General features: G+C 29.9%; 1 protein-coding gene across 4 annotated transcripts; it reads right to left on the bottom strand.

The window, feature by feature from the left end:
- Positions 1-541: 541 nt before the first annotated feature.
- Positions 542-26361, bottom strand: LOC105782279 (hypothetical protein). 4 transcript variants are annotated; one of them, XM_052626201.1, is made up of 2 exons: positions 24891-26361; positions 542-952 (listed from the first exon to the last, which is right to left on the bottom strand). In XM_052626201.1, the coding sequence occupies exons 1-2, from the start codon at positions 26331-26333 to the stop codon at positions 605-607; spliced, it is 1791 nt and encodes a 596-aa protein (XP_052482161.1). In that variant the 5' UTR covers positions 26334-26361; the 3' UTR covers positions 542-604. The 4 variants fall into 4 exon arrangements, with proteins under 4 accessions (XP_052482161.1, XP_052482162.1, XP_052482164.1 ...); XM_052626202.1 differs by lacking the exon at positions 24891-26361 and adding an exon at positions 1764-3205; XM_052626204.1 differs by lacking the exon at positions 542-952 and adding an exon at positions 23105-23497.
- Positions 26362-27557: the final 1196 nt, after the last annotated feature.

A 27557-nucleotide genomic window follows, 5' to 3' on the forward strand; every position in this document is an offset into this window, starting at 1 on the left:
TTGAATAAATAAATAAATTTAATTATTTTGAAGTTAAATAAATATAATAGTTTTACGTTTTATCTTTTGGGAATTGACATTTTAAAGATATATTTTCAAATAAAAAGAAAAGTTGATAGATGGGGTCAAGCTGAGATGGCTATGTTGGAAGAATAAATACTTAGCTTGATCCTTTAACAGGAATCATGAAAGTATTCATTAAAAGATAAAAAATAAATCGTCACAACATTGGCAACCAGAGGCTGGGACAGAAATGTCCCTCCTACATGCTTTGTACCATTTCGCTCTTTTCACCAACTCAAAGAATGATAAGGGGTGCTTATGGATGACGTGTTGAATCTCCATTATATTTTAATGAAACAATAGAATACATACATCATTGCAAACATGTTATTACAATATATAACAATCGAATCATTTTCTCTTACTTTTCTTAATGCTTAATTCACCACTGATTCTACGCATAGTCTAAGATTACAAGCAAACAAGACATTAAAGTAATTTCATTTTTAATTAATTAAATTAGTAAATTAATTTAAAATTATAATCAAATATAAAATATTATTTTCATATTTATTTTTACAAATATTTTTGATTACTTTTATCAATCCAGTTCAATGCTCAAACCTTGATTTTTGGCATCATTGAACAAATCTCGCAATTGAGACTTATTTTTAACTAGTTCAATTAACAGTTCTGAGCTACCTCCCACTAGATTGCCTAATATATCTTTTGTCTTCCTTATCTCTATTTCCACATCATGCAATTCACCTTTTAACTGTTTCTTTTTTGCTTCTAATACTTGTTGTCCTTCATATAATTTGATCCACTTTTGTAGGAGGTTCTCCACATGCCATTTTTGAATTTCTGGATAAAATTCAACTTTTTGACTCACATCACCTTTTGGAATTTCTTTTTCAAAAGAATTGTTCTTGTAAATTAACGGCAACACCTGATTTACAAACAATTTAAACAATAAGATAATTTCATATTTAGTTGTTTATATGTACTAATCTTTAATTCATTATAAGTATTAATCTTTACTAGGGTAGGTATAAAATAGTTACCCACTATCATTTATGTTATTTAGATATTCAAAGATCAATATTATACATGAATACTTATAACCCCAAATCTTTGAACCCTAAACTATTAAACCTTAAACCCCAAATCTTTGAACCCTCAACATGGACCTTGAACCTCAAACTTGAACTATGAATCTTAAATTTCGAAACCAAACCCTAAATCTCGGGCTTCAAGGTTCAGGATAAAATAATTACCAAAATTATATACCAATGATATAGAAAAAAATTGCACAAAAATAAAAAAAAATTTACTTATGAAAAAATGAATAAAATTTGTAAAAAAAGAAAAGATGCTTGTTTATAATTTAAAAAATTAATTATTTTAAGTAATTAATTTAATTTAAATTAAGTTGGAGAAGATATTAGATATGCATGAGTGTATAATAATACTTTATTATCTTTAAAATTTAATGAGGTGGCATTATTTTATTGGTACCTAAAAACTATGCTTTTAAGATGATCCTAATATAATTTATTCTCATATGTATATATATATACACACATATGTATGAACAATAGTAAGATATATATGGTTAAAGTCTAAGGTGAAATCCTAATGTTAGCATCACTTCTTAAATTTTAATGTAAGCTTTTGTAAGCAAATATTTTAAAAGATAAACATTTAATTAAAAGTAATTCAATTAAATATTTAAATTGAATAATAAAATATATACTAACCTCATCAAGCACGCACTTAACTTCGGCAATAAATTTGCACTCCACACAATAGTAAACCAACTCTTTTTGGCTTCTTTTTTGCTCACAATCATCACAATAAAATTCATCCTCTTCTTCATCTGAGTTTAACTCATACTCAAAATGAGACTTTGTGAGAGTTAAAGGATGGAGATGAGATTTGTGCTTTATTGTTTTAGGTGCTGAAGGAAGACATTGGAGATGGATGTTGATATCACATGGCATACATCGAAGGAAGAAGTTACAGCAGTTTACACCACAAAGATGGCAAGAAAGATCGAGTGTTTTCTCAAGGAGAGTGAGAAGGTGTTCATGGCCACTAAACTTAATAGAGGCTAGCACCTTATAACAATCCAAGTGAAGGTTAAACTTGCACTCATATTCTCGACAGCTATATGCTAAGAGAGTTGAATCAATGCCCCGGCAACATGCATCACATGTGCGGATATGATCATTGTATGGAAGGGATGTAATGGTGAGAGGGTGGTCGGGATGAGAAGGATGCTTAATTTTATAATATTTGTAAGGTAATTTAACATAGCATGATTTATGTAAAAAGAAGTGGCTGCATGATCTGCTACACCTGAAAGTTGGTGCGGGAGCTAAGCAAATCTGTCCACATGCTACACAACGAGGTTCGCTGCCATATTCTTCATCGTTTTGGACAAGAGCTAGTGTATGCGGGTGAGAGAAATGTTGGATCTCTTTGGCATCTTCAGAGTCTGTGCTGGGAAATAGGGCACATTTGACATGGAGATCGAGATCACATGCTCCACAGCTGAACTTCATGCCGGGGACAATATCTTCGCCACAACAATCACATTCGTAAAAATCGTAAGGACATGTGATGAATATGAGAGTGCATGGATGGATGCGATGATTGATCAACTGTCGCGGAATGCTCTTCATGCAAGATTTATGAAGGAAAAACTTGCATTCCATGCAACCGTATGTAGAAGAAGAAGAAGAAGAAGAAGAGCAGAGCTCTTCACAAATGGAGCAGATCACTTCATCTTTCTGGTTGGAATGAACAAGTTTTAAGGGATGAGCATGAGTGAAATGTTGAATGGTGTACTCCTCATCTGAATATTCTTCCACTGGCTTTAGGGCGCATTCCACATGCGCTCGAAACTTACAACTTAACTTGCATTTATAGACAAATTTTGAAGTGATAGATTTAAAACAAACAAAACAAGAACCAGAAGAACGAGTGGAGATGGTAAGAGGGAATGGATGAAAGAAACATTGAACCTCTGCTTTGTGCTCATCAAGACAAGATTTATGAATAAAAAAACAACATGGTTCGCAACCATAGGTCGGACCGGATAAGTCCCTCTCACATGCTGTGCACCATTTCATTGTATTCGCCTCATCAATGAATGAAATTGACAAGGGGTGAGGATGGATGACATGTTGAATCTCCATTCTTTTTTAATGAAACAATGGAAGATACATACTTCCTTGCAAACATGTTATTATAATATATAACAATCGAATCATTTTTTCTTACTTTTTTTAATGCCTAATTCACCGCTAATTCTATGCTAGCCTAACATTGTAAGCAACCAAGACATTAAAATAATTCCTTCTTTAATAAATCAATTGTTAAAGTTTATCGTAATAAGCAACTATTATATCCCATCCGAAGAAAGGAATTATAACAAATAATATAAACAATTATTTTATTTACAATCTATTTTAACTTTATTTACAATTATTTTTGTAAAAATATTTTAAAGAGTTATTTCTTAAAATATTTCTATACATCATTTTTAGAACATAAAATTTCTTCTCTCCGTGTATTTCAAGTATAAATTCATTGTAATATCCTTAAAAATTAGATAAAAAGCTCAAATATATTTACTTTGATGCAATTATACATTAAATAAATAAATAAATTTAATTATTTTGAAGTTATATAAATATAAGAGTTTTACGTTTTATCTTTTGGGAATTGGCATTTTAAAGATGTATTTTCAAATAAAAGAAAAGTTGATGAGATGGCTATGTTGGAAGAATAAATACTTAGCTTGCTCCTTTAACAGGAATCATGAAAGTATTCATTAAAATATAAAAATAAATACTTCCAGCAAACATATTGCTGCTGAAAGAGGTGTCCAAAACCCATAAAAGTTTCATATCGAATTACACAATAAATTAAAATTTATATATAATTTTAAATTTTTATTAAATTACATTATAAAATTAATTATTTATATACAAACAATGCATTAAATATAGTCAAGTTGTCTATAACAACCACCCGCTATAACAATATTTTGCTACACCAGTCAAGTTTTCAATAGAATCAATTTTTTTGTGTTTTATTCTAACCATCTATAACAACTTTTCACTTATAACAACAACACTCATAGTTCTCCATAACAACGTATTGTTTAAATAAAATTATATTAATTAAGATATTATTTTAATAAAATATTTAATTTCACGTGAAGAAATATATTACTAATATTTTATTAAATAAAATAATTTTAATAATTAAAATAATAAACTATTAAATTTCTTAAATAAATATATCAACTCAATTAAGTATTAATAAACTATAACTTTTTGTGTCTTAATGATTGACAAAGGGTGCTTATGGATTGACATGTATAATCTTCATTCTTTTTAATGAAACAAATATACATTGTTGCACCCATGTTATTGTAATATATAACAACTGAATCATTTTCTCTTATTTTCCTTAATGCCTAATTCACCGTTGACTTTATGCATAGCAGCCCAGACATTAAAATAATTTCATCTTTAATTGATCAAATTAGTAAATTAATTGTTGAAGTTTATCGTAATTAATTTATTAATTTTAATGAATAATAAATAATTCAAAGGCATGCAGTTTTATCTTTTGGCAATTGACATCGTAAATGAGAAACTGTTTTTATATGCTTTAATTAAAATTTAGAAAGGAATAAGTAAGGTGTTACTTTTAATATATATTTTCAGATTAAAAAAAAAAAAAAGTTGATACATTGGGTCAAGCAAAGATAGGAATGGGTTATGGCTATATATTTCTTTTCGCTCAACAAAAACGTTGGAACCATCAAACTCGTTCAAGAACAAAAGAATTATAACAATGTTTCAGCATAAGTCAAGTCTTTTGCATTTGCAATTGGAAATTACAAGGAAATAGCAGCGGTTTAGAGGGTCAATAAAGCAACCAGTTTATTCATTATTGTTTCAATCATGGTGAGGATTCAAACCTCAATATATTTATCCAGTATAAAAATAAATTGATACATTTATTTCTGTAAATGTGTGTGATTGAATCAAAACTAAATACATTTGAACCACAATTAAAATTTCATATGTATATGTATGATTGTACCAAACTAAATTTCATGTATCAAATTACACGTTGAATTAAAATTTATATATAATTTTGAAATTTCCACCTTTGTTTTAAATAAAAAATTTAATAGCTTACATCATAAAATTAACCGTCAATATACATACAATGCACTTAAGCAACTAAGCCAACCATTGAAAAGATCTAATTGGCTGGTGTTAGAATTAAGTGACCCGAATCCTTATTTAAATAAAATACTGGGGTAAAATAAAATAAAAGTAAAATCCCTATAGAATTATACTTCTTTTATTTTATTTTAGAATAAGGTTTTTTAAACCTTATTAAACTCCATCTATTTGATATTTATTATAATAAGGTGTTTCACTCCTATTAGAATATGTTTTTACAAGCCTATAAATAGACATAGTCTACTCTTCTTGTAATTAATTCGAATTCGACATAGTGAATTTTCTTCTCCTCTGCCCGTGGTTTTTTCTCGAAAGGGTTTTCATGTAAAATCTATGTGTTCTTTATTTTTTATTTCTATTTCTATTTTCTTTGCGATATATTGTCATTACCGATACTTATTTTTTACAAATTGGTATCAGAGCTTCCAGGTTATTCATCTCTGTTATAGGCCCATTTGACCCAAGGCCCACCAAATAAACTACCCCAAACCCACCAGCCCAACTAGCCTAACCCGGAGCCCAAAACAAAGCCCAACCGGCCCAATTCCCCAAGGTCAAGCTAGGGTTTCAGAAAAGAAACCCTAGCGCCGCATCTAGGCGCCGCACCTGTTGACCTTTGGCCTTTTGCTACTGCCGCAGGACGTCTCATCCACGCCGCACGTCTCCGTCAATACCTGCAAACACGAAACCAATGACAGAAGCAGACCACAAAAAACAGGGGATTCATTTTTCTGCTCTTTTTCTTTTTGGCTATAAAGCCTATCGTTGTAAAAGCAGGGGGTCTCTCTGGGCTGGGGATTTTTTGTAACAAAATAGATTCAATAAGAATAAAAGCAAAACTTTGAAGGTGATTTTGCCCTTCATTTTCTCTGTTTTCTTTTACTTTTCATAGTTTTTTTTTTATTTTGATTTTTTCTTTAAAATCTAAAAATAAAAAAGGGGTACCTTTTCGCTTGCGGCGCGCCACTGTCGGCGATTCCCTCAGTGCGCTGAAGCCGTAAAAACCCTTTGGGGTTTTGTTGAGGTCACGCAAAAAAAGGGGAAATAGGTAAAGGGGGGACTTGGTTTTTCTTTCTATTTCCTGGCACGATGAAGCCGCAGCGAGGCTATGGCGAAGCCTTCGCGCTAGTTCACCGGCGATGTGGCCGGATTCAAAAGGGGGAGGGGATATTGGGTTTTTGAAAAGCAGAGAGAAAAAGAAATTTATTTTGAGATTTTTTTATTTTCAACTGAGAAAATGAATTTTTGTTAAAAAATTTTAGTTTTAGTAAGTTAACAAAACGGCGCCGTTTGAGGCCCCTATGACCCGCGCGTGACCCGATCCACTCCAGGGGGGATCCACGCGTTTTCATGAAACGGGTTATTTGCAACCCAGGTCCTTTCGCGTTTATGTAACTTTTAATTTACTCCTTTTTTTTTTACATTTGGCCCCAAAATTTTATTTCATTTTCAATCGGGTGCTTGACCCACTAACGCACTGAAAAGGGACACGTGGCCGGATGTGGGATTATTTCCCATTTGTCCCTCCTAGTTTTTCAGCGCGTTCGATGTGGCCCTCCCCTTTCAATTTATTTGTAATTTAGACCCTCGAAGTTCTGTTTTCAATTTAAATTAGTCCCTTTTATTATATTTTTGCTATTAAACTAATTAATTTCAATAATGTTATCATTACTTTATTATTATTGTTTTTAATATTGTTATTACTATTATCATGCTTATTATTATTTACACCTTTGTAATTTTAGATTTAATCATATACATACTTCCATACTTTGTATATTTTATAATTTAAATATACGCTATACGTATATATGCGACTTATATTTTTATTTACATATACATGTATATATATACATACTTACAAAACTTTGATATTTAATAACTTTAAAACATATTTTTTTCATATTTTATAATTTTATATATATACTTACATATACTTCATATTTTCAAAATATACATTTTGTTTATATTCTTTGTATTTTATAATATTTATACATACCTACATACATATTTTTTAATTTATACACGTGTACATATTTATATATATTTTATACTTTATAATTTATATATACATATATATTCATATATATTTTATTATATTTCCTCTATATGTACATGCATATTTTCATATTTTATAATTTTCATCAATTTTTCCTTTATTGTTATTATTGTTTTACTTGATGATCATTTATTTTTTATTTATATGTCCATTTTTTTGTTTTAGTTTTATTTTCTTGTTATGGTATATACTTGATTGATTTGTTTTTATTATTTTTCGCTTTTACTCATATTATTTCATTCACATTATCATATTTATTATTCCATTATGCATATTAACACCATACTTCAAAAAAGAAAATTTTTCTAAATGAGACAATATTTAGCGTTTGGAAATTCGAGAAAACGTGCCTTAATGTGCTGGGTTTCGATTTTTTTCGTTCTACCAAATAGCTAAATATCCTTTTAAAATTTCAAAAATAAGGCAATATTTAGCGTTTGGAAATTCGAGAAAACGTGCCCTAATGTGCTGGGTTTCGATTTTTTCGTTCGACCAAATAGCTAAATATCCTTTTAAAAATTTTGAAATAAGGCAATATTTAGCGTTTGGAAATTCGAGAAAACGTGCCCTAATGTGCTGGGTTTCAATTTTTTCGTTTGACCAAATAGCTAAATATCCTTTCAAAAAATTTCAAAATAAGGCAATGTTTTACGTTTAGAAATTCGAGGAACGTGCCCTAATGTGCTGGGTTTCGGTTTCTCGTTTAACCAAATAGCCAAATATCCTCTTGAATCTTAATTCATGTCATTCGAGTTTTTTTTAAGGATCGTATTTTTTAAATTCTTCAAAGTTTTCAATTTTCGACATTAAGACATTAACTGATCAACTAGGTACCAATTTTTGGGCGTTACGAGGGTGCTAATCCTTCCTCGTACGTAATCGACTCCCGAACCTGTTTTTTTGAATTTCGTGGACCAAAATCGTTGTTTTAATAAAATTAAATCATTTATTAAAAACAACCACTTTTTAAGGTGATCCAATCACACCTCATTAAAAAGGATTGGTGGCGACTCCCATTTTCGTTTTCAAAATCTAAGTCGACCCCGTTTTTATCAAAAAAATGGTGTCAACAATCTCAATCACGGTAATGACGTCTTTGAAGTATGAAATTCCGCTGTTGGATCACAATACTAGATTTGCGTTGTGGCAGATAAAGATGCAGGCAGTTCTTGCACAGATGGACTTATATGAAGCCCTACTAGGGGTAGATAAGATGCCTTCCACATTGACAGAGGAAGAGAAGAAGCGCAAGGATTGAAAGGCGTTAACACAGTTACATCTGCATTTGTCTAACGAAATTTTACAGGATGTGATGAAAGAGAATACCGCCTCTGGATTATGAAAAAGGTTGGAATAAATATGTATGTCGAAAACTCTAACTAGCAAGCTGCATATGAAGCAGTGTCTTTATGCTCATCGTTTGGAAGAAGGTGCATCTGTGCACGAACACTTAAGTGTTTAAAGAAATTCTCTCAAACTTGGAGGCCATGGAGGTTCAGTATGATAAGAAAGATCTAGGGTTGATTCTACTTTGTTCGTTGCCCCCGTCTTATTCAACCTTTAGAGATACAATTTTATATAGCCGTGAGTCTCTCACAGTTGATGAGGTTTATGATTCTTTAACCTCGTATGATAAGATGAATCATTTTGTGGTTAAAATCGACTCTCAAAGAGAGGGTCTTATTGTTCGTGGGAGACAAGATCGGAATACTAATGATGATCATGGAAGGATACAGGAACGGAATCCTCGCAGTAAATCTAAGGGTAGATCGAAGTTTTCAAACATAAGTAAAACTTGTAACTTATGCAAGAAGAAAGAGCACATTAAATCTGAGTACTATAAGCTACAGAACAAGATCAAAAGGGAGGCTGCGAATTAAAATGGAAAATAACTAGAAAATTCTGGTAAAGCTGATGTTGTAGAAGACTACAACGATGGTGAACTTTTAGTCGTTTCTGTCAACAATTCTAAAGCGAGCGAGGAGTGAATTCTTGATTCGGGTTGTACCTTCTACATGAGTCCCAATCGGGATTGGTTTACAACTTACGAAAAAGTGTCTGAAGGTATTATTTTGACGGGAAATAATGCTTCATGTCAAATTGCAGGTGTTGGAACAATTAAAGTTAAGATGTTTGATGGAGTTGTCAGAACACTTAGTGACGTACGAAATGTTCCAGAATTAAAGAGAAATTTAATTTCGTTGAGTACTCTTGATTCAAAAGGGTACAAATACACAGCTGAAAGTGAGGTTTTGAAGATTTCTAAAGGTTCCCTCATTGTGATGAAAGGGCAGAGAAAGACTGCTAAGTTATATATGTTACAGGGTTCTACTATTACTGGTGATGTAGTTGTCGCATCCTCTTCCTTGCCAGATGATGATATTACTAAACTTTGGCATATGCACCTAGGACATATGAGTGAGAATGGTATGGCAGAATTGAGCAAAAGAGGACTTCTTGATGGGTAAGGAATTTACAAACTGAAGTTATGTGAGCACTGTATTTTTGGGAAGCAAAAGAGAGTTCGATTCACCAAAGGAATCCATAACACGAAATAAACATTGGAGCATATTCATTCTGATCTGTGAGGGCCATCCAGAGTGCCTTCGAGAGGTGGAGCTAATTATATGCTAACTTTTATTGATGATTTTTCCAGAAAAATGTGGGCATTCTTCCTAAAGCAGAAAAGCGATGTGTTTTCTGCATTTAAGTCTTGGAAAACCATGATAGAAAAATAGATGGGAAAGCAAATAAAATATCTCCGCACAGACAATGGCTTAGAGTTCTGTTCTGATGAGTTTTATAAACTGTGAAAGTCAGAAGGGATCGTGAGACACTTGACAGTTCGTCATACTCCACAGCAAAACGATATTGCAGAACGAATGAACAGAAAGATTGTGGAGAAGGTTCGATGTATGTTGTCAAATGCCAACTTACCATAGTCATTTTGGGCCAAAGCAGCCTCTATTGCATGTTCTTTGATCAACCGATCTCTATCCATTGCCATTGAGAAAAAGACTCCACAAGAGGTATGGTCTGGTAATCCTGCTGACTATTCTGATTTAAAGATCTTTGGTTGTCCTGCATATGCTCATGTTGATAATGGAAAATTAGAACCGAGATCCATTAAATGTGTTTTTCTTGGTTATAAAGTTGGTGTAAAAGGGTATAAGTTATGGTGTCCTGAAAATAGAAAAATTGTGATTAGCAGAGATGTTGTTTTTGATGAAACTGCTATGCTACCTAACTTATCTCTTAAAGACTCTTCCGATAAAGAAAATCAAAAGCAGGTAGAGCATCAGATTAATACAGAATCTACAACAGAGTCGACAACTAAAGCCAGTACAAAAATTCAAAATAGAGTTGCTTCTTCACCACAATACTCTATCGCAAAAAATAAAACTAGAAAAGAAATTAAAACTCCAAAGAAGTATGCCGAGGCTGATCTAATTGCTTATACTTTAAATGTGACTGAAGATATAGATGCAAACCAAGAGCCATCTAATTATTCTGAGGCAGTCAATTGTGAAGACTCAAAAAAGTGGATGTTTGCTATGCAAGAGGAGATGGAATTATTACACAAAAATAAAACATGGGATCTTGTGAAACTTCTTAAAGGTAAAAAGGTTGTTCGTTATAAATGAGTGTTTAAGAAGAAAGAGGGGGCTTTAAGAGTTGAAGAACCCATATATAAAACAAAGCTTGTTGCAAAGGGTTACAGTTAAATTCCAGGAGTGGACTTCACAGATGTGTTCTCTCCAGTTGTGAAGCATAGTTCGATTCGAGCTTTGCTTGGTATTGTGGCCATGCATGATTTGGAGCTTGAGCAGTTAGATGTAAAAATTGCAATTTACATGGAGAAATTGAAGAGGATATTTACATGCAATAGCCAGAGGGTTTTATAGTCTCAGAAAAAGAGGACTATGTTTGCTTGCTGAAAAAGTCCTTTTACGGTTTGAAACAGTCCCAAGACAGTGGTATAAGAGGTTTGATTCATTTATGACTTCTCATGATTTTAAAAGAAGTAGCTTTGACAGTTGTGTTTACTTTAAGAAAAACAATTATGGTTTAGTACTCCTTTAGCAGTCCATTTCAGACTTTCATCGGCTTTGTCTCCACAATCAGATGATGAGATTGAGTACATGTTACATATTCCATACTCTAGTGCAGTGGGATCTCATATGTATGCCATGGTTTGTTCACGTCCAGATTTATCATATGCAGTTAGTGCAATTAGCAAATACATGACGAATCCCGGTAAAGAACATTAGAAAGCAGTTTAGTGGGATTTAAGATGCTTACGAGGTACTACCGATGTTTGCTTACAGTTTGGAAGAACTAGAGATGGAGTCATTGGGTATGTTGATGCTGATTTTGCTGGAGACCTCGATAGAAGAAGATCTCTCACAGGTTATGTATTTACAATCGGAGGTTGTGCAATCAGTTGGAAAGCCATTTTGCAAACTACAGTCGCTTTGTCTACCATTGAAGCTGAGTAAATGGCGATTACTGAGGCTTGTAAAGAAGCTATTTGGTTGAAATGACTCTTTAGTGAACTCAATAAAGACCTTCAAATCAATACAATATTTTGTGACAGTCAGAGTGTCATCTTCCTTACAAAAGATCAAATGTTTCATGAGAGAACAAAACACATTGATGTTCGGTATCATTTTGTTCGTGATATTATTGCTCGTGGTGATATTGTTGTGAGAAAAATTAGTACTCTTGAAAATCGTGCAGATATGATGACTAAGTCACTTCCTATAACCAAGTTTGAGCATTGCTTAGACTTGGTTGGTGTTCATTGTTGAAGATAAACCCTTAAGGGGTTTTATGGAAGAGGTGCAGAACTTGTTCGTTGAAAGTTCGCGATGAAGAACTTGTTCATTAAGAGTTCGTGTCAAGGTGGAGATTATTAGAATTAAGTGACTCGAATCCTTATTTAAATAAAATACTGTGGTAAAATAAAATAAAAGTAAAATCCCTATAGAATTATACTTCTTTTATTTTATTTTAGAATAAGGCTTTTTAAACCTTATTAAACTCCATCTATTTGATATTGATTAGAATAAGGTGTTTCACTCATACTAGAATATGGTTTACAAGCCTATAAATAGGCATAGTCTACTCCTCTTGTAATTAATTCGAATTCGACATAGTAAATTTTCTTCTCCTCTACCCGTGGTTTTTCCCCGAAAGGGTTTCCACGTAAAATCTGTGTGTTCTTTATTTTTATTTCTATTTCTATTTTCTTTGCGATATATTGTCACTACCGATATTTATTTTTTACAGCTGGAAAAGAGGGGGGGAAAACATAATTTTTGTTTTTGGAATAAGAAAACAATCTTATTATATCTGATTTTTTTCTTTTACATAATATTTAGAATTACTCATAACCCTCCCTAACCCGTAAATAAAAGGATAACACTTTTTTTCCAATTTTGATTAGACTCTAATATTATTCCATATCATCAAATAAAAATTTATAATTTTCATAAATAGATTTAGATTATAACATTGTCACGATTTAGAAACTAAATGTTATATTATCACATTATTATTTAAGTTCATAATCATCATCAACCTATAACCGTCTATATACACACAATGCATTAAATATAGCCAGCCTCTCTATAACAACCATCCACTAAATCAACATTTTTCTATAGCAACAGCAACAACCAAGTTTCTAGTAGAACCATTTTTTTGTGTTTTATCCTAATCCTCTATAACAACTTTTCACTTATAACAGCAACATCCATAGTTAGAATGTGCATATTTTTATTAAATTAGTTATTTATAACAACATATTATTTAAAATTTTAAGTAAATTTATAACTATTCCTATAAGTAAACTTATTAATTATAATTTATCAAATAAAAATTATATTAATTAAAGTATTATATTAATAAAATGTTTAATTTTCACACGAGAAAATATATTAATAATATCTTATTAAATGAAAATAGTTTTCAATAAATAAATTAAATATATTAATTTAATAAAATATTGGAAGAACAAATACTTAGCTTTGCCCGAAGGGATTACATTCTTTTGTTAATTTGTAGGAAAAAAATCATTAATTTAAACCTATTGTACTTAACAATTTAATTACAATTTCGTTAATGTGGAGTTTTAAAAACAGTTAAGGTTTTCAAGAAAAGACTTATCAAAATTTTAAGTATTTTATAAAGCAGAGAAAACATTTAAATTAATAGTCTTCTAAATCGAATAGCATACAAATATCGAGTAATAATTAAATGTTATGCTTAAAATAAATAAGCTAAACAATCCTAAATCTGCGATATAAAAGCATAAATAATTATTACAATCCCGTAAATAAATTGATTAAGGGAAACTTTAAATAAAACTTAAAAATAGAAATAGTGAGAGTTGCTAATCTGAATCCTAGTTTTCTTCGTTACTTGAGAGGTAATGAAAGGGGGAATGAGCATACAATGGCTCAGTGTTAGCCTAAATGCTAAATCATTACATATAATTGAAAAACAATAAAGCATATAATAAATAGCATAGTAGTGAACTAAGCATTCTTCATGTAACATATGATAAATCAATGTACAATCAATTTTTATATGATGCAATGTAACTTATGGATTAAGTTCTCACCCATCCATTCTATCCGCCCTCGAGCATTGTTCGATACTCCAAAACCCATATCAATAACTCACTATCCTAATTCACCACTTATTTTATGCATAGCCTAACATTGCAAGCAAACAACATGTTAAAGTAACTCTATCTTTAATTAATCAAATTAATAAATTAATTGTTGAAGTTCATCATAGTAAGCAACTATCTTATCCTATCGAGAAGAAAAAATATAATGGATTGCAAGGAGAAGAATTTGAGTCACAACTCTAACATTCTCCTTTTATTAATTTTTTAAAACTTGAACAGCTTAATATATGTTTTCATAATTACATTTTAAAAGTATATATTTAGTTCACATATAATATAAATTTCATTATAAAATTAACAAAAAAAAAGACGGACTCGAATCTTGAAACCAAACGTCATTTATATTTTAAACAAACATAATTTTTTTATCTAATCTCATTTTTGATAAAAAAATCTCAAATTTTAGACAAATGTTTGCACTTAAGGAACTAAGCCAACCATTGAAAAGATCTAATTGGCTGGAAAAACAATTTTTCTTGTTTTTCTTTAACAAAAAAGCCTGTGTCAAAAAATTAATCTAACATAAAAAATTTAATCATAATCAACCTAAAATAAGTGTATAAACCAGCAAAATTAAAACATAAAATTTCTTTTCTTCCCGTGTATTTCAAGTATAGATTCATTGTAATATCCGAAAAAAAATAGATAAAAATCTCAAATATATATTGATTTTGATGCAATTATATATTTAATAAATAAATAAATTTAATTATTTTGAAGTTAAATAACTATATAGTTTTACGTTTTATCTTTTGAGAATTGGCATTTTAAAGATATATTTTCAAATGAAAAGAAAAGTTGATAGATGGAGTATGTTGGAAGGATAAATATTTAGTTTGGTCCTTTAACAGGAATCATGAAAGTATTCATTAGGATGGCTTAAATTAAAATATTATAAATAAATACTTCCTCTTTGATGAGAAGAATTTGAGAGTGCATGGATGGATGCGATGATTGATGAACTGTAGCGGAATGCTCTTCATGCAAAAGAAAACTCGCATTTGCATGCAACCGTAGGTAGAAGAAGAAGAAGAGCAGAGCCCTTCACAAATGGAACAGATCACTTCATCTTTTTGGTTGGAATCAACTCCTCATCTGAATATTCTACCATTGGCTTTAGGGCGCATTCCACTTGCGTTTGAAACCTACATCTTAACTTGCATTTATAGACAGTTTGAAGTGATAGTTTTGAAACAAACAAAACAGGAACTACAAAAAGATTCAGTGGAGATGGTAAGAGGGCATGGATGAAAGAAACATTGAACCTCTGCTTTGTGCTCATCAAGACAAGATTTATGAATAAAAAACCTACAAGGTTTGCAACCATAGGTCGGACCGGATAAGTAACTCCGACATCCTCTGCACGAGCTCAGTGTACTCTCCTCTTGAATGAATAACAAGGGGTGGTGATGGATGACATGTTGAATCTTCATTCTTTTTTTAATAATTAAAATTAAATATATCAATTTAATAAATTATTAAATTCCTCAAATAAATATATCAACTCAATTAAGTATTAATAAACTATAACTTTTTTTGTCTTAACGATTGACAAAGGGTGCTTATATATGAATTGACATGTTTAACCTCCATTCTTTTAAATAAAAAGTTGATACATTAGGTCAAGCAAAGATAGCAAAAAAAAAGTTTTTTTAAATAAAAAATTTAATAGCTTACACATAAAATAAACCATCAATATACATACAATGCATTAAATATAATTAGCCTCTCTATAACAACCACTTACTATAACAACTAAGCCTCTAGTAAAACTAATTTTTGTGTTTTATTTTAAATCTCTATAACAACTTTTCACTTATGACAGCAACATCCAGAATTAGATTGTGCAATTCTCTATAACAACATATTATTTAAAATTTTAAGAAAAATTATAATTATCTTTTGATATTTTAAATGAAAAACTATTTTTTTATATGCTTGAATTAAATTTTAGAAAGGAATAAGTAAGGTGATGCATTGGAGTCAAGCAAAGATAGGAGTGGCTTATGGCCATCTTGGAAGAATCAATACTTAGCTTGGTTCTAGAAACAACAAAATTCTTCATTCTAAGTTATTCTCATCAAACAAAGTTATTCTCATCAAATATCCTTAAAAGATTAGGTATATTGATAAAACATATTTAAAAAAAAGAGTCAAAATTGCAGTTGAGAATTTCAAATTTTGTTTTTTCTTTAAAATAGTCTATGTTTATATTTTTATCAATTTAGCTTTTGTAATTTTAGTAAAATTTAACCCTTAACCTTAAAAAAAAGTTAGATTTTATATTTTCAAAAACAATTAGATTGTTTCTTTTAATAGAAATACTAACAAAAATATTAAATTTATATTTTTAAATTATTTGTTGACATGGCATATAAGACAAATGGTGCCATGTCAAGATGAAAATACGGTTTATCATACCAATATCATTAAAAATTAATGTTAATCAGCATTTCTATTAGAAAAAGAACAATTTGTCTCTTTTTTAAAAAAAACTAAAAATTAAATAAATATCAAATTAATAAAAGATGTAAATGTTAAAAGCCAAATTTGAAATCACATATTTTAAAAATGAAGGCTAACCTCAAGTTAAAAAAGGCATGACCAAAGGAGAAAAAGTTCTGAAAGCTTTGGGAGAAGTCATAACACAACAAAAGCAATCGCGCCTATAAAATTTTAAATTAGTAATAATAAATCGTATTTGAATATTTTAAAAATAATAAAAAATTAATTTAATTCTTTAAAAATATAAAGATATAAATAATTAAACTGTTGATATTAAAATTTTACTTTCATAAAAATACAAAATTTAATTTCACTCGAATTTTTTTAAATAAAATAAAATAAAATAATATATGTATACTTAAATAACACTAAGATAAATGCAATTTAATAAACAAATGTGAAAATAGTAACAAAATTAACAATAAAACAAGAGTTATACAATATCTAAACAATAAAAATAAAATAGTAGCAACATAATTGTGATATTGTAGCAACATAGTGAAGAAAAAAACAGCAATTTTTTTTTTTGTTTCCATACCCAGGTTGGGCCTGAGCCAAAAAAGCTTTATCCGAGGTAAAACCCATTTTATAAACGGGCCTTATTTTTTTGCTCAAGCTCATTTTTAAGCCTATATTTTTATTTAAATCCTCCTACTTTTAGAGCAGACTTTCGAGCTGAGCCGAGTGGCAAGGCCCATAGACAGATTTACCCACAACTTCCTAAAGCTGAGAATTTCAAATTTCGATATTTTTAAAATAGTATAATATCAATTTTAGTTTCCAAGTCTATATTTTTTTTGTCAATTTGGTCTTTGTTTTTTAAAATTAAATGTGACTATCAATATTAAAAAAAAAAAGATTGATTTTGACTATCAATCTTTCAAAAGAGTTAAATTGTTTTTAATTGAAATACTAATTAAAACGTTAAATTTTTAAATATGATAGCTTGAATGACAATCTACATGTATTTCATGTTATTTTTAAAAAATTTTATGAACTTTTATCATTTTAATCATTTTAATTTTTTTATATTTTTAAACTTATTTGTTGACATAATATATAAGACAAATAGTGCTATGTCGGCATGAAAGTACATGTAGATTACCATACGACTTACCATACCAATATCATTAAAAAACTAATGTTTTAAGCACTATTCTGTAAAAAAAAGAATGATTTGACTTTTTAAAAAAGTTAAGGATCAAAATTAACTAAAAAAATTAAAATCAAATTAACAAAAAAAATATAAATGCTGAAGCCCAAATTTGACATTACAAAGAAATGGTCACAACGGTCGCAACCAGATGCTGGGACAGAAATGTCCCTCCTACATGCTTTGCACCATTTCGCTCTTTTCCCCAACTCAAAGAATGACAAGGGGTGCTTATGGATGACATTTTGAATCTCCATTATGTTTTAATGAAACAATAGAAAAATACATACATCATTGCAAGCATGTTATTGCAATATATAACAATAATCATTTTCTCTTACTTTTCTTAATGCTTAATTCACCACTGATTCTATGCATAGTCTAAAATTACAAGCAAACAAGACATTAAAGTAATTCCATTATTAATTAATCAAATTAGTAAATTAATTTAAAATTATAATCAAATATAGAATATTATTTTCATATTTATTTTTACAAATATGTTAATTATTTTTACCAATCCAGTTCAATTCTCAAACCTTGATATTCGGCATCCTTGCACAAATCTCGCAGTTGAGAGTTATTTTCAACTAGTTCATTTAACAGTCCTGAGCTACCTCCCACTAGATTGCCTAATATACCTGTTGTCTTCTTTATCTCGTTTCTCACACCATCCATTTCTCCTTGTAATTGCTTCATTTTGAGTTCTAATTTGATGCACCTTAGTAGGAGATTTTCCACATGCCATTTTTGAATTTCTGGATAAAATTCAACATTTTGGCTCATATCACCTACTAGAATTTCTTTTTCAAAAGAATTGTCCTCGTAGATTAATGGCAACACCTGATTCACATACAATTTAAACAATAAGATAATTTCATGTTTAGTTGTTTATACGTACTAATCTATAATTCATTATAAGTATTCATCTTTACTAGGGTAGGTATAAAAGGGTTACCCTCTATCATTTATGTTATTTAGATATTCAAAGATCAATATTATACATGAATATGTGTTTGGGGAGAGAAGGAGAGAGAGGATCCATTTATACTGGTGTAAAACTTAAGTGCTTTAAAATTAAAAATATTAATTTTTTATCGATGAAAATTTTAATGATTCAACAATCATATTTTACTCTCCATTCATGTAGATCATGCATGTCAAGTTTGATATAAATTAAAATTTCTAACTATCCATTCTATGTGAAAAATAACCTTCAATTGTTAAATATATGTTATTTTAGATTGTTATGATAGAGGTATCAAATTGATTGAAAAATTTACATGCATGACAATTACAAATATATTGATAAGTTTACATGCATGGCAATTGTTAAGAGAGAGAGAGAGAGAGAGAATAACTTACATTAGAATGATCCTAAAACTAAAGGTTTTAGGCACTGATAAAGTTTTGTCGCATCATCAAATTTTAAAAATATGAAATTATTATTATACACCCATCTATAGAGAAATTATTTTATGGATTATTCTCACCACATTATTCATGCTCCCTTGCAACAATTTTTTTCCAAGTCATTAACACATAATTTTGATAACTTATACTTTGAACCTTAAATTTGGAATCTTGAACCCTAAACCCCAAACTTAAACCCATAATCCTAAATCTAAACTCGTAATCCCAAATCTTTGAACCCTAAACCATTAAACCTTAAACCTTGAATCATTGAACCCTCAACATGAACCTTGAACCCCAAACTTAAACCATAAATCTTAAATTTTGAAACCAAACCCTAAATCTCGGGCTTCGGGATTTAGGATAAAATAATTACCAAAATTATATGCCAATGATATAGAAAAAATTGCACAAAAATAAAAAAAATTAACTTATGAAAAAAAACAAAATGATTAAAATTTGCAAAAAAGAAAAAGAAAAGATGCTTGTTTATAATTTAAAAAATTAATTAATTTAAGTAATTTAATTTAATTTAATTTAAGTTGGAGAATATATTAGATATGCATGAGTGTATAATAATACTTTATTATCTTTAAAATTTAATGAGGTGGCATTATTTTATTGGTGCCTAAAACTATGCTTTTAAGACGATACTAATATAATTTATTCCTATATATACACATATGTATGAACAATACTAAGATATATATGGTTAAAGTCTAAGGTCAAATCCTAATGTTAGCATCACTTCTTAAATTTTAATGTAAGCTTTTGTAAGCAAATATTTTAAAAGATAAATATTTAATAAAAAGTAATTCAATTAAATATTTAAATTGAATAATAAAAGATATACTAACCTCATCAACCACGCACTTAACTTCAGCAATAAATTTGCACTCCACACAATAGTAAACCAACTCTTTTCGGTTTCTTTTTTGCTCACAAACATCACAATAAAATTCATTCTCTTCTTCATCTGAGTTTAACTCATACTCAAAATGAGATTTTGTAAGGATTAAAGGATGGAGATGACATTTGTGCTTTATTGTTTTAGGTGCCGAAGGAAAACATTGGAGATGGATGTTAATGTGACATGGCACGCATCGAAGGACGAAGTTACAGCAGTTTCCACCACAAAGATGGCAAGTAACATCGGCTGTTTTCTCAGAGAGAGTGAGAAGGTGTTTATGGCCACTAAACTTAATAGAGGCTAGCACCTTATAACAATCCAAGTGAAGGTTAAACTTGCACTCATATTCTCGACAGCTGTATGCTAAGAGAGTTGAATCAATGCCCCGGCAACATGCATCACAAGTGCGGATATGATCATTGTATGGAAGGGATTTGATGGTGAGAGGGTGGTCGGGATGAGAAGGATGTTTAATTTTATAAGATTTGTAAGGTAATTTAACATAGCATGATTTATGTAAAAAGAAGTGGCTGCATGATCTGCTACACCTAAAAGTTGGTGCGGGAGGAGCTAAGCAAATCTGTGCACATGCTACACAACGAGCTTCGCTGCCATATTCTTCATCGTTTTGGACAAGAGCTAGTGTATGCGGGTGAGAGAAATGTTGGATCTCTTTGGCATCTTCAGAGTCTATGATGGGAAAGAAGGCACATTTGATATGGAGATTGAGAGCACATGCTCCACAGCTGAACTGCATGCCGGGGACAATATGTTCGCCACAACAATCACATTTGGTATCACTGTAACGATCTGATGAGATGAATATGAGAGCGCATGGATGGATGCGATGATTGATCAACTGTCGTGGAATGCTCTTCATGCAAGACTTATGAAGGAAAAATTCGCATCGCATGCAACCGTAGGTAGAAGAAGAAGAAGAAGAGCAGAGCTCTTCACAAAAGGAGCAGATCACTTCATCTTTCTGGTTGGAATCAACAAGTTTTAAGGGATGATGATGAGTGAAATGTTGAATGGTGCACTCCTCATCTGAATATTCTACTATTGGCTTTACAGCGCATTCCACGTGCGTTTGAAACGTACAACTTAACTTGCATATATAGGAAAAGTTTGAAGTAATAGTTTCATAACAAAGAAAACAATCACCGGAACGAGCATGAAAACTATATTTAAAATAATGGGCGATCCTAAGAGGACATAGATGAAAGGAACTTTGAACCTCTTCTTTGAACTCATCAAGACAAGATTTATGAAGAAAATACTTACAAGGTTCGCAACCATAGGTCGGGCCAGATAAGTACGTCCAACATACCTTGCACCGTTTCATTCTATTCCCCTCCTTAATGAATGACAAGGGGTGCTCATGGATGAAATGTTGAATCTCCATTTTTTTTTATGAAACAATACAAAATATATATTTCCTTGCAAACATGTTATTGCAATATATAACAATCGAAAAATTCTAATTTCAAAGTATATAATATTCTCTACTTTTCTTAATGCGTAATTCATCAATGATTTCTATGCATAGCCTAACATTGTAAGCAAATAAGACAATGAAGTAATTCCATCTTCTTGAAGTTGATGATGATAAACAACTATCTTATCACATCGGGAAGAAAGGAATTATAACAGATAATATAAAAAATTATTTTATTTACAATATATTTTAACGCAACTTGTCGTGGTGGTTCAGAATTAGAGATTATTTTTTAAAAATATTTTAAATAATTATTTCTTAAAATATTGTTATACATAAATTTTTTTAATATAAAATTTGCAATAAAAGTTATTGTGGTTCCTTACCCTGTCACCCTACAATTAGAGGTGTCTATGGGCTAGGCTGGATTTGGGTTGGGCCCAACAAAAAATTTAGGCACTTTTACTAGGCCCAGGCCTAGCCCAAAAAATGAGCCTAAAATTTTGCCGAAGCCCGACCCATATAAAAATACTAAAACCTGAGCTGAGCCCAACCCAATACGCCCATATTAAATTTTTTATATAATTTTTAAAAAAATATAATACATCAAAATACTAAAAATATTAAAATAAATGTTTCCCAACAAATTGAAAATAAATTAAATTAATATATGTATACTTAAATAACACTAAGATAAATGCAACTTAACAAGCAAATGTGAATAATAGTAACAAAATTAACAATAAAACAAGAGTTATACAATATCCAAATAATAACAACAAAATAGTAGCAACATAATTGTGAAATTGTAGCAAAATAGTGAAAAAAAAAAGCTGATTTTTTTTTTCATACCCAGGTTGGGCTTGAGCTAAAAAAAAACTCATTTTTCAGACCTATACTTTTACTCAAATCCTCCTACTTTTCGAGTGGACTTTCGAGCTGGGCCGAGTGGCAAGGCTCATAGACTAAGACAGGTCTACCCACAACTTCCTAAAGCTGAGAATTTCAAATTCTGATATTTTTAAAATAGCATAATATCAATTTTAGTTTCAAAGTTTATATTTTTTTTTGTCAATTTGGTCTTTATTTTTTAAAATTAAATGTGGCTATCAATATTTTAAAAAAAAAAGGTTGATTTTGACTATCAATCTTTCAAAAAGAGTTAAATTGATTTTTTAATTGAAATATTAATTAAAACGTTAAATTTTTAAATATGATAACTTGAATGATAATCCAAATGTACTTCATATTATTTTTTAAAAAAATTATGAACTTTTATCATTTTAATTTTTTTTATATTTTTAAACCTATTTGTTGACATAATACATAAGATAAATAGTGCTATGTCAGCATGAAAATACATATGGATTGCCATACGACTTACTATACCAATATCATTAAAAACTAATGTTTTATGCAGTATTTCTGTTAAAAAAAGAATGATTTGACTTTTAAAAAATTAAGGATCAAAATTAACTAAAAAAATTAAAATCAAATTAACAAAAAATATAAATGTTAAAGCCCAAAATTGACATTATGAAGAAATGCTCGCAACATTCGCAAGGCTGGGCCAGAAAATGTCCCTCCTAGCTACATGCTTTGCACTGTTTCGCTCTTTTCCCCAACTCAAAGAATGACAAGGGGTGCTTATGGATGACATGTTGAATCTCCATTATATTTTAATGAAACAATAAAAAATACATTCATCATTGCAAACATATAGAATATAGAATATTATTTTCATATTTATTTTTACAAATATTTTTAATTATTTTTATCAATTCAGTTCAATGCTCAAACCTTGATTTTTGGCATCATTGAACAAATCTCGCAATTGAGAGTTATTTTTAACTAGTTCAATTAACAGTTCTGAGCTACCTCCCACTAGATTGCCTAATGTATCTTCTGTCTTCATTATCTCCATTTCCACATCATTCAATTCACTGTTTAATTGTTTCCTTTTTGCTTCTAATACTTGCTGTCCTTCATGTAATTTGATGCGCTTTAGTAGAAGGTTTTCCACATGCCATTTTTGAATTTCTGGATAAAATTCAACTTTTTGGCTCACATCACCTTTTGGAATTTTTTTTTTCAAAAAAATTCTTCTTATAAATTAATGGCAACACCTGATTTACAAACAATTTAAACAATAAGATAATTTCATGTTTAGTTGTTACTAATCTTTAATTCATTATAAGTATTAATCTTTACTAGGGTAGGTATAAAATAGTTACCCACTATCATTTCTGTTATTTAGATATTCAAGGATCAATATTATACATGAATATGTGTCTGGGAGAGGAAGGAGAGAGGGATCCATTTATACTAGTGTAAAACTTAAGTGGTTTAAAATTAAAAATATTTAATCTTTTCATACGATTAATATTTTAACAATTCAACAGTTATATTGTATTCTCCATTCATGTAGATCATGTACGTCAAGCTTGATATAAATTAAAATTTCTACCTATCCATTCTATGCAAAAATAACCTTCAATTGTTAAATATATATTATTTTAGATTGATATGATAAAGATATCAAATTGATTAAAAAATTTAAATGCATGACAATTACAAATATATTTATAAGTTTGAGATAGAGAGAGAGAGAGATTATTATACACTCATCCGTAGAGAAATTATTTTATGGATCATTCTCACCTCATTATTCAGACTCCCATTCAACAATTTTTTTCCAAGTCATTAACACATAATTTTGATAACTTGTACATTGAACCTTAAATTTGGAATCCTAAATCTTAAACCCCAAACTCAAACCCATAATCTTAAATCTAAACTCGTAACCTCAAATCTTTGAACCCTAAACTATTAAACCTTAAACCCTGAATCATTAAACCCTTAACATAAATCTTGAACCCCAAACTTAATCCATGAATCTTAAATTTCAAAACCAAACCACGAATCTCAAAGCTTGGGTTTTAGGATAAAATAATTACCAAAATTATATGCCAATGATATGAAAAAATTGCACAAAAATAAAAAAAATTAACTTATGATAAAAACAAAATGATTAAAATTTGTAAAAAAAGAAAAGATGCTTGTTTATAATTTAAAAAATTAATTATTTTAAGTAATTTAATTTAATTTAATTTAAGTTGGAGAAGATATTAGATATGCATGAGTGTATAATAATATTATATTATCTTTAAAATTTAATGAGGTGGCATTATTTTATTGGTGTCTAAAACTATGCTTTTAAGACGATACTAATATAATTTATTCCTATATATGTACATATGTATGAACAATACTAAGATATATATATGGTTAAAGTCTAAGGTGAAATCCTAATGTTAGCATCACTTCTTAAATTTTAATGTAAGCTTTTGTAAGCAAATATTTTAAAAGATAAACATTTAATTAAAAGTAATTCAATTAAATATTTAAATTGAATAATAAAATATATACTAACCTCATCAAGCACGCACTTAACTTCGGCAATAAATTTGCACTCCACACAATAGTAAACCAACTCTTTTTGGCTTCTTTTTTGCTCACAATCATCACAATAAAATTCATCCTCTTCTTCATCTGAGTTTAACTCATACTCAAAATGAGACTTTGTGAGAGTTAAAGGATGGAGATGAGATTTGTGCTTTATTGTTTTAGGTGCTGAAGGAAGACATTGGAGATGGATGTTGATATCACATGGCATACATCGAAGGAAGAAGTTACAGCAGTTTACACCACAAAGATGGCAAGAAAGATCGAGTGTTTTCTCAAGGAGAGTGAGAAGGTGTTCATGGCCACTAAACTTAATAGAGGCTAGCACCTTATAACAATCCAAGTGAAGGTTAAACTTGCACTCATATTCTCGACAGCTATATGCTAAGAGAGTTGAATCAATGCCCCGGCAACATGCATCACATGTGCGGATATGATCATTGTATGGAAGGGATGTAATGGTGAGAGGGTGGTCGGGATGAGAAGGATGCTTAATTTTATAATATTTGTAAGGTAATTTAACATAGCATGATTTATGTAAAAAGAAGTGGCTGCATGATCTACTACACCTGAAAGTTGGTGCGGGAGCTAAGCAAATCTGTGCACATGCTACACAACGACGTTCGCTGCCATATTCTTCATCGCTTTCCACAAGAGCTAGTGTATGCGGGTGACAGAAATGTTGGATCTCTTTGGCATCTTCAGAGTCTGTGGTGGGAAATAGGGCACATTTGACATGGAGATCGAGATCACATGCTCCACAGCTGAACTTCATGCCGGGGACAATATCTTCGCCACAACAATCACATTCGACACCACTGTAAGGACATGTGATGAATATGAGAGTGCATGGATGGATGCGATGATTGCTCAACTGTCGCGGAATGCTTTTCATGCAAGATTTATGAAGGAAAAACTTGCATTCCATGCAACCGTATGTAGAAGAAGAAGAAGAAGAAGAAGAGCAGAGCTCTTTACAAATGGAGCAGATCACTTCATCTTTCTGGTTGGAATCAACAAGTTTTAAGGGATGAGCATGAGTGAAATGTTGAATGGTGCACTCCTCATCTGAATATTCTATGATTGGCTTTAGGGCACATTCTACATGCGTTTCGAACAAACAATTTAACTTGCATTCATAGGAAAATTTTGAAGTGATAGATTTAAAACAAACAAAACAAGAAACAGTAGTAGGAGTGGAGATGATAAGAGGGCATGGATGAAAGAAACATTGAACCTCTGCTTTGTGCTCACCAAGACAAGATTTATGAATAAAAAAACAACAAGATTCGCAACCATAGGTCGGACCAGGTAATTTCCTCCCACATGCTGTGCACCATCTCATTGTATTCGCCTCATCAATGAATGACAATGACAAGGGGTGGGGATGGATGGCATGTTGAATCTCCATTCTTTTTTAATGAAACAATGGAAGATACATACTTCCTTTCAAACATGTTATTATAATATATAACAATCGAATAATTTTCTCTTACTTTTTTAATGCCTAACTCATCGCTGATTCTATGCTAGCCTGACATTACAAGCAACCAAAACATTAAAATAATTCCTTCTTTAATAAATCAATTGTTAAAGTTTATCGTAATAAGCAACTATTATATCCCATCTAGAAGAAAGGAATTATAACAAATAATATAAACAATTATTTTATTTACAATCTATTTTAACTTTTATTTACAATTATTTTTGTAAAAATATTTTGAAAGAGTTATTTCTTAAAATATTTCTATACATCATTTTTAGAACATAAAATTTCTTCTCTCCGTATTTCAAGTATAAATTCATTGTAATATCCTTAAAAATTAGATAAAAATCTCAAATATATTTACTTTGATGCGATTATATATTGAATAAATAAATAAATTTAATTATTTTGAAGTTAAATAAATATAATAGTTTTACGTTTTATCTTTTGGGAATTGACATTTTAAAGATATATTTTCAAATAAAAAGAAAAGTTGATAGATGGGGTCAAGCTGAGATGGCTATGTTGGAAGAATAAATACTTAGCTTGATCCTTTAACAGGAATCATGAAAGTATTCATTAAAAGATAAAAATAAATACTTACTGTTGAAAGAGGTATCCAAAACCGATAAAAATTTCGAATTACACATTAAATTAACCATTTATATACAAACAATGCATTAAATATAGTCAAGTTGTTTATAACAATCACCGCTATAACAATATTTTGCTAACAGTCAAGTTTTTAGTAGAATTAATTTTTGTGTGTTTTATTCTAACCCACTATAGCGACTTTTAACTTATAACAACAACACCCATAGTTCTCTATAACAACATATTGTTTAAAATCTTCATATAAGCAAGCCTATTAACTATAATTTATTAAATAAAAATTATATTAATTAAAATATTATTTTAATAAAATATTTAATTTTACGTGAGAAAATATATTAATAATATTTTATTAAATAAAAATAATTTTTAATAATTAAAATAATAAACTATTAAATTTCTTAAATAAATATATAAACTCTGTCGAAACCATTTTTTGAAAACAAAAATTTGGGTTGTCGACTTTAAAAATAAAACTGGAGTCGCCACCGATCCTTTATTGAGGTGTGATCGGCTCACCTTAAAAACAATTTTGGT

The sequence above is a fragment of the Gossypium raimondii genome, chromosome 13 (assembly GCF_025698545.1).
Source record: "Gossypium raimondii isolate GPD5lz chromosome 13, ASM2569854v1, whole genome shotgun sequence".
Classification (NCBI taxonomy): domain Eukaryota; kingdom Viridiplantae; phylum Streptophyta; class Magnoliopsida; order Malvales; family Malvaceae; genus Gossypium; species Gossypium raimondii.

Coding starts and splice junctions, on each gene's coding strand:
- LOC105782279 (XM_052626201.1), bottom strand. CDS start 26,333: ATGGAGATTCAACATGCCATCCATCCCCACCCCTTGTCATTGTCATTC. Junction 953..24,890: donor TTAAGTGCGTGCTTGATGAG/GTTAGTATATAT, acceptor TTTGTAAATCAG/GTGTTGCCGTTAATTTACAA.